The following is an 8,790-nucleotide window of genomic DNA, read 5'->3' as shown; positions in this document are numbered from 1 at the left end:
ATAAGAGGAAATGAAATAGACGATATCCATATATTTCGATCACGGACTGTGATCCTCTTCAGTGGAATACAGAGTAGTGGAGAAAAATACATGTCTAATATACAGAGAAAGAGAAGGAACGTGGGCAGGGCTCAAGTGGCGTCTAATGCTTTGCGTGGCAAATCACCCGCCTTCACCAAAGATGGTAATAATTTATTGACTGCCCAGGTAGTAATACAGTCTGGTGACCATTGTCCATTTGAGATATTAAAATTAGGAAATTGTTTAATCAAGGAAGATTCTATTATTTTCCTTTTGAAACTGCACTTTGAGTTAAAAATAATTTTTGCCTTATTCCAATCCATACAGTGGCCTTCCTTGTCTACGTGTTGGAAAACAGCGGAATTTTGTTGTGCGTATCTGAGTTCTTGTGTTCTTTCATTCTAGTGTGTAAATCTCTACCTGTTTGTCCCCAATATACCTTATTACAATCCGAGCATGGAAGTTTATAAACACCTTGATTTATTTCTTCTCTAGGTCTTTGGTGTACATTAACTATTTTCTTGAACAAATTATTGGGATAACTAAACAATAAGTTTATGTCTTCCTCTGGCAGAAATTGTGAACAATCATTTATGGACTTATCATAAGGGAATTTGATACAATTTCTGTCCCAGTCGAAATTCTTAGTGGAATGGGAAGTGGATCCATAGTGACTAATTTTGGCTTTACTCAGGGGTTTATTTAAAAAACAATCAGGATACCCTATTCTTTTTAACTGATTCCTAATGGTTGTTACCTCCATTTCCAAATGATGTGGCTGTAGTGTCTAGAAAACCCACACATACGGGGAGTTATGTACATTTTTTCAGTCACCATCCAGATAAAATTAAATATAGTGTTGCCTCAGGTCTTTTCCTGAGGGCACTCAGATTATGTAGTCCATATTGTTTGGAAATGGAGATAACAACCATTAGGAATCGGTTAAAAAGAATAGGGTATCCTGATTGGTTTTTAAATAAAGCCCTAAGTAAAGCCAAAATTAGTCACTATGGATCCACTTCCCATTCCACTAAGAATTTCGACTGGGACAAAAATTGTATCAAATTGCCTTATGATAAGTCCATAAATGATTGTTCACAATTTCTGCCAAAGGAAGACAAACTTTGTATTTAGTGTTCCCAATAACTTGTTCAAGAAAATAGTTAATGTACACCAAAGACCTAGAGAAGAAATAGATCAAGGTGTTTATAAACTTCCATGCTCGGATTGTAATAAAGTCTATTGGGGATAAACATATAGAAATTTACACAGTAGAATGAAAGAACACAAGAACTCAGTTAGATACGCACAACAAAATTCCGCTGTTTTCCAACACGTAGACAAGGAAGGCCACTGTATGGATTGGAATAAGGCAAAAATTATTTTTAACTCAAAGTGCAGTTTCAAAAGGAAAATAATAGAATCTTCCTTGATTAAACAATTTCCTAATTTTAATATCTCAAATGGACAATGGTCACCAGACTGTATTACTACCTGGGCAGTCAATAAATTATTACCATCTTTGGTGAAGGCGGGTGATTTGCCACGCAAAGCATTAGACGCCACTTGAGCCCTGCCCACGTTCCTTCTCTTTCTCTGTATATTAGACATGTATTTTTCTCCACTACTCTGTATTCCACTGAAGAGGATCACAGTCCGTGATCGAAATATATGGATATCGTCTATTTCATTTCTTCTTATCCAACACAGTGGGTTCTTGTTGAAATTTACGAATGTGTTACGACATTACTTTGTAGTTATATATACATATTTCTCTTGATGGCGCAATCGGCAAAGTCACTAACGCTTATCACGTGCTGGCCTAGGTTCGAGTCTTTGGCCGTACCACGTTTCAATTTCTGCATGTTAGCCTCCTCGAGTCTCTCTCGATGTTGATGGCTTAGAATTAATGTGTATTGTAGTTTATCAAAATGTATATCTGTTCACTGGGACCCATTCAGTTTTGTACATACATATATATATATATATATATATATATATATATATATATATATATATATATATATATATATATATATATATATATAATGATTCTTTCCGTCGTAGGACGCGCTCCTTCTCCTGACGTGGCTGCTGGGGGAGGCTCTGGAGGACAACTCGTGCCTGGAGCGGATAGTCTGCCTGTCCCCCCACAGGAGCTCGAGGTACCTGGCCGTTTCCCGGATGGCCTTCAAGACGGCTCGCATCCTCAACAGGTACGTCGCCTCTTGGGGTTCCCCTTCCTTCGTCAATAACGGGATCCTAGGGGTCCCTACGTCAATAACGGGGTCCTAGATGCCCCTACGTCAATAACGAGAGGGTCCACGGGGTTCCTGTGTAAATAACGAGAATGTTATTGGGATCCTTTCTTCAATAACGAAGAGGGTCTTCGGGTTCCTTCGTCAATAACGAGAGGGTCTCCTGGTCCCTATATCAATAACGAGGGTCCTCGGGATTTATTCGTCAATAACAAGATCCTCGGGGATCCCCTCGTCAATAACGAGAGGATCTACAGTGTTCCTCCGTTAATAACAGGGTCCTTGAGGTCCACCACGTCAATAACGGGAGTCCATCTGTCAATGACGAGAGTCCTCGGGAGTCCACTCGTCAAATAACTGGGTCTTCGGGGGTCCCTACCACATCAACAACGAGGTCCTAAAGGCCGCTTGTCAATAACGAGAGGGTTCTCTGGTTCGGGGTCCCTACGTTAATAACGAGGTCTTTTGGTTACTTCGTCAATAACGAGAGGGACCTCAGAGCCCCTTCGTTAATAACGAGGCCCTCGAGGTCCCCCTCGTCAATAACGAGACTGCTCCCTCGTCAATAACGATTGGGTCCAAGGGGTTCCCTACGTCAATAACGGGAGGGGGGTCCACGTCAATAACGAGAAGGTCCACGGGGGTCCCTATGTCAACAACAAAGGTCTGTGCAGGCCTGCGGATGGGTGGGGATGGTAACCACCGCTACGAGGAATCGAACCCGGGACTATTCAGGCTATTAAAAGCGACGACATCCATTGGTAATATCATCCAAGTTGAAATAGAAAGAACAAAAATCATCACGATGTGCGCTAGGCTCGACGGTGCAGTAGTAACGTTCTCGACCGCTAATTCGACGATCCGAGTTCGAGACTGGCCCATACATGAACCCAAGATCTCTGTTTCTCCCCATGAACCTTATGATCTGTGGAACGGTCCGAGGACCGTTGCCGGTTACAGTGGGGCAGCGGGCTTGTAGCCGGTTGAAACTCGGGGTACCAATGATTAGCTCTTTGGTGGGTGGGTGGGGGGGGGGAAGGGAGTTACTTGGTTCAATAGTAAACATACAAGTTTTGGGTTTTGGGTTTGTATTGTATTGTGTGTATGTGTTTTTGTTATGTATGTGCTTTTGTTATGTTTGTGTACATTTCTTTGGTGTGTGTATGTGTTTCTCTTATTTGTGTGTATGTTTCTTTGATGTGTGTGTGTATGTGTGTCTATTATTGCGTTTCTGTATCTCTAAATTGAGTTCGAAGATTTCTTTTGGAATCTCGATGTTGCACAACGAGAAAGATCCTGTCGATCAGAGGAAAAAAATAAATAAATAAATAAATAGATAAATAAATAAATAAAGACTCAGTTCTTAGAACCGCTGTACAGATGTACTTACTACAGATGTTTGGAGTAACGTAAAGACCAAACACAATTTTTTATTTTGATTTTTTCTCATCAACAATCAGCGCTTCTCTCTAGACCCTATTCACAGTAGCGGTTTGAACCGCGCGAGAACCGCGGCGGTACCACATAAAGTAAAAAAAATGCGCAGTTATGTGTGAACTCCTCCATTGACTTGCACTGTAATTGAATCGCCGCGGTTGAAACCGTTAGTTTGAACAGAGCCTTAAGGATGGATAGTAGAAAAAAAAAAAAAAAAAAGGATAGTAGGTGAATAGTATCCTGCGTGACTCTGGTCCGTGGGGGGTATTGCTGAAATCCCCCAAAACATTAACCACATAGAACAATTAATACCCCCTTCAAGGCATATAAAAATTGTGGAGGAAATGCAACTGAAGTTGATATAGAAAGATCTTATGCTCGGTCTGAGAACTGAGAGCCAGCCCATCGGGATTGCGCCTCCAGCCTGAGGTAAGAGAGCTCAAGGGTTTTAGAAATTGGTAGCAGGGAGGCGATCCTCTCTGACGTCCATCTTGCAGGACCACAACTAGTAACTAGGCTACATCATCTTTTAGGCTATTCTAAGAGTTGATGTATCTATATAAGTAGGCTATTGTCTAGTTCTAGTGTACAGGAAAGGAGCCACGCTCGTGGGGTCCTGTCTTTTAATCTCCGAACATACCTCGTGTTCTGTACAGTTCCAGCTTTGGCCATATCATCATCTAGGCCAAGGCTGGGCAACCCTTGGCACGCGTGCAAAACCTGGCACACTAACATTTTGCCCGGCACGACAAACACAGAGCTCACCTTAGAATACATAATTGATAAATCTCCAGCTTCTTTTGTATGACCATTGGGAACCGCATGCTGCTCTGGATTGGGGTCCAACAGAGGCAGAGAGAGACAGAGAGAGAGAGATAACGAGGCAGAGAGGCTGGTGGCTGGATGATTGTGGCACTCACATTTAAAAAGATTACCCACCCATGATTTAGGCTGTATTTCTTCGCATCTTTAAGATATATTAACTCTGTGTTCACGACATCATGACGCCCAAATCAAAATATCTTCTTTTATCTTTATCCGCCCTCTTCAGTAATAGGGACACCGCCATCATGTTCCCCTCATAGCCTCTAGTCTAAGCAGTTAATGCCTCTATCCTCCCCTTGTACGGCTGAACTTCAAAACTAGTAAACATTTTAGTTGCTCTTGTTTGTATTCTATCGATATTGTTCATATCTTTCACTCTGTGTGGGGACCATACCAGTGCTACATATTCCCATCTTGGACGGATGAATATCTACGACTTTATCCATTATCGCTTCATCCATGTAATGAAAGGCCTTCCTTGTGTTCTTTAACACTCCGTGTGTGTGTGTGTGTGTGTGTGTGTGTGTGTGTGTGTGTGTGTGTGTGTGTGTGTGTGTGTGTGTGTGTGTGTGTGTGCTTTACTGTACCTTCACTAAATATCTATTGTGGATTTCAATTTAGGTTTGAGGAAACAGGCAAGAACTGGTTGACCAACTGAGTGGTTAACGAATAGAATAGACTTAGTAACCATGTAGTTAGTGACCGCTGTAACTATCGGCTTTTTTAAGAGAAAATAACTTCATGGATAGGGATGACAGGTGGTAAAGGACATGGAACTGCCTAATGTAGACCATATGGTCTCTTGCAGTCTTTTCCTTTATGTTCTCATTATAGAGCAAATTGCTAGTAACAGCGATGTAACTCTAACAGGCCCGACCGTCGCGAACTTTGAACTTAGGTCGGGTGGCAGAGTTGTAACGTTTGAAAATCTCGGTCTGAGGGACCCGAGTTCAAGGCTCGCGACGACCGGGCCTGGTTTGTTATCGAAAGTACTGTAGACAACTATGTTACTTTGTTCTGTTAGACGTTTGTTTGTAACGTTGTCACGAATGTTTTGGGCCCTTAACTTGTTGTGACCACAACCCTACAATGGTACCTCATAAAGATGACTCCAAGAATGACCCCTATCGATTAACTTAGATCCAGGTCAAAATATGACGTCACAATGACGTAAAATGTGATTTTCATTCAGGCCCTCACTGTATCAAAACTCGTCCCCGTTCCATCAATCTGACCCACGTTGTTGATGGTTTCCCCCCTTAGAGAGCAAACCTTCTCTCATGTTCCCCGACATTTTCACTTGTCATATAGCATAATACACCCAAGCTTTTACGAAATCTGCTCCCGCTCAAAGGGAATTTAGTGTTACGCTCTCTCGGTTGCCTGCATCATCACGTTCCTCTTTGTCCTTTCAGTGTGACGGACTACGTGCCCTACAGTTCGCGGTTTGATGACCTCTTCCTCGATCTGGAGGATGTCACCGTCAACGGTTACTCCAACGAGTGTACTCCGTACTACTGCAGCGCCTTCCCCAACCTGTAGAGGCCACAGGAACCTACTCTTCCCCAAGGCCTCCTCCTCCTCCTCCTCCTCCTCCTCCTCCTCTTCTCGAGTCACTCTTTCACATATTTCGATCTGTGACGTCATCAGTCTCTTCTTCTTCTTCTTCTGGTGACGTCATCGGAAGCGTGCTGGTCTCGCATCCTCCTAGACTCGGGTTCGAGTCCCGCACTCCTCCCTCGACTCCCACCACCGCCTGTTTGTCCCCTTCCCCAACAATCTCCAAAGAACATGAGGCAGATGCTCAGCGCCTCCTGGCGTATTAGGCTCCTTATCCTCAGATTCCTTTTAACCAGCGCTTCTACAGAATATTCCTTCCCTTTAGAGGAGGAAGAAGAGGAGGAGGAGGAGGAAGAGGAGGCAGGCGTATAGAAAACACAGTATTTATGTAAATAAATATATCATATATTCATATGTATACGTAATATAGCCAAGAACATATACCCAGTACCTTACTCCGGACCGCCTCTGTGTGTATACCCTGTCGTTACTCTCTGGTGACTTCCGTCCCTTTCCCTCCCTCCCCACCCCACCGACACGCGCGCACGCACACACACACACACACACACACACACACACACACACACACATACACACACATGCCCACACATATCGTTCTATATCCAACTTTGAGTCTTCCGTTGTTTTCATTTGATGTATTTTGATATCTTAGTATGAATGCCGCCGGGCAATTTCATTCAGCTTGGGGGGACCTCCTCTCGTTCACTTCGGCCGAGGAACCTCGACTTCGATGAGAAGAGGAGCTCTCCTTTGTCAACGAAGTCCAAAAGTTCCTCTTGTTTTTGGAAACTTCGGTGAAAGAGAGAGAGAGAGAGAGAGAGAGAGAGAGAGAGAGAGAGAGAGAGAGAGAGAGAGAGAGAGAGAGAGACTTTTTTATTCTATTCTGGTTAAAGATGAGTGATATCAACCGAGGGGTCTAGAACGATAGATATCCCCTTCAGCCCAGCGTCCGCTCCCTTTGAATACATCAAAATAGCTTCCGGTCGATTTAGCATTTAACCATTAAATAACGAACTTTTGATAAAAAAAAAAAAAAAATCAAATGAGGACATCATCCAAGAAGGCGACAGGAAACGGCAGCGTCTGCTCCCTTCCAGTCGATTTTGCATATTGACCGTTAAATAACGATCTTTTAATTTAAAAAATCAAATGACGAGATCACCCGAAGAAGCGACAGGGAACGACACACAGAACGGTGGATATTGTGTAAGGGTTGTTATTGCTGTGTAAACAAATAGGCGCGCACGAACGCATTTACACACACACACACACACACACATACCATATTGTTATTTATTTATATATTTATTCTTCTACACATCAATATATCACAGTTCGTTACGGCGGACACAAAGTTAAAAACATATCCAGTGGCGTACCTTATTGATTTTGTGCTGTTGAATATTAAGAAGATTTTAATTAGCTGAATCGTGGGTTCCTGGAGGTCCGAGGCAAGTTCAGAAGAGGGACCACAGAGCAAGGATATCTGAAAAGGACAGAAACAGGATCATATGTGTACGTGCACACGTGTACATATGTACGTATGTACATGTACACATGTGAGCATGAGTACATGTGCACCTGTGTGTCCATGTGTACGTATGTACTTGTGCACATGTGTGTACATGTGCACACGTGTATATATATGTACATGTGTACACAAGTGTACATGCCAACCGATTTATTAGTTCAAACTTAAATTGTTTTTGAAGAAATCTATAATAAAGAAACGAAGCCTGATACGTATATAGAGAAATCAAATTACTCTGTCAGTCAGGACTCCGGCCCCTGATGACGCAAGACGCGCCAGCAGACATGATTGGTCGCTGGGTCTACGTCATCACAAGAGAGGGCGTGGTCTCGGATGACTAAATTGATTTTGGTACATGTTACAGTGGGATAGAAAAAAAAAATCCTGGACAATGTGAGTTTGTTGGATCATATACATATTCTAGCTGTCGCCAAGCGATTTTATTAACAGTAAAAGTAATTAAAATCTAGAACCACTGAACTATGGGAAATCTAAACACGATAACTGTAAGATGAAAATATATAATATTCTAAACTAAAAAGACGACAAGCATCAATGACAAAAATATTGCAATTTTTTTCTTTTGTTGTTGACAATAAAATAATAAAAAATTACTTAGAAAAATAAACTTAAAAAAGAAGCTAACAGAGAATGTCGCTGGGCATTAGGTCATGACGTCATAGTGACGTCAGAGCTGCCAACTGTCATGTTAAATCGATTCATCTGTACGATTAGCGGGTCACCACGAGGGCAGGATAAAGAAACAGTTGATGGTAGTTTGTACTATCAGGCCATAAACAAATAAATGTTGATATATTCAATCATTGTGTCATTTTCCTAAAAACAATAATACAAAAATATATGTAAAGTAAAAAAAAAGTACAGTATTACTTAAATAAAATAAAAGTAATAAACTAGACTAGATCATATTAATGATTATAATATTAATATTAATAAATAATAACAGTAAAATAAGTGAATAAATAAATAAATAGCGTCGAATCTGGACTAATCCCTCCCCCGGGCCTATGCTCGTAGGGTCCCACCAGAACTGAAGCTCTGGCGCCCGCACCCTTGGCCTCAGGCCCTCTTCACACGAGCGGTTTCAACCGCCGCGGCTCAGTTACGATGCAAGCT

General features: G+C 42.0%; 1 protein-coding gene across 1 annotated transcript in view; it reads left to right on the top strand.

The window, feature by feature from the left end:
* The window catches only part of LOC143034922 (uncharacterized), a 45,361-nt gene extending 36,925 nt beyond the window's left edge, over window positions 1–8,436 (top strand). The window contains exons 6-7 of the mRNA XM_076201270.1: window positions 2,089–2,237; window positions 5,957–8,436. Coding sequence (XP_076057385.1) covers window positions 2,089–2,237; window positions 5,957–6,083 — 276 coding nt within the window. The 3' untranslated portion in view covers window positions 6,084–8,436. The remainder of the gene's footprint in view (window positions 1–2,088; window positions 2,238–5,956) is intronic.
* The last annotated feature ends 354 nt before the right edge of the window (window positions 8,437–8,790 follow it).

Source organism: Oratosquilla oratoria, chromosome 18 (assembly GCF_046742065.1).
Source record: "Oratosquilla oratoria isolate Oo_2021 chromosome 18, ASM4674206v1, whole genome shotgun sequence".
NCBI classification, from domain to species: domain Eukaryota; kingdom Metazoa; phylum Arthropoda; class Malacostraca; order Stomatopoda; family Squillidae; genus Oratosquilla; species Oratosquilla oratoria.
This window is presented reverse-complemented; position numbering and strand designations above follow the sequence as displayed.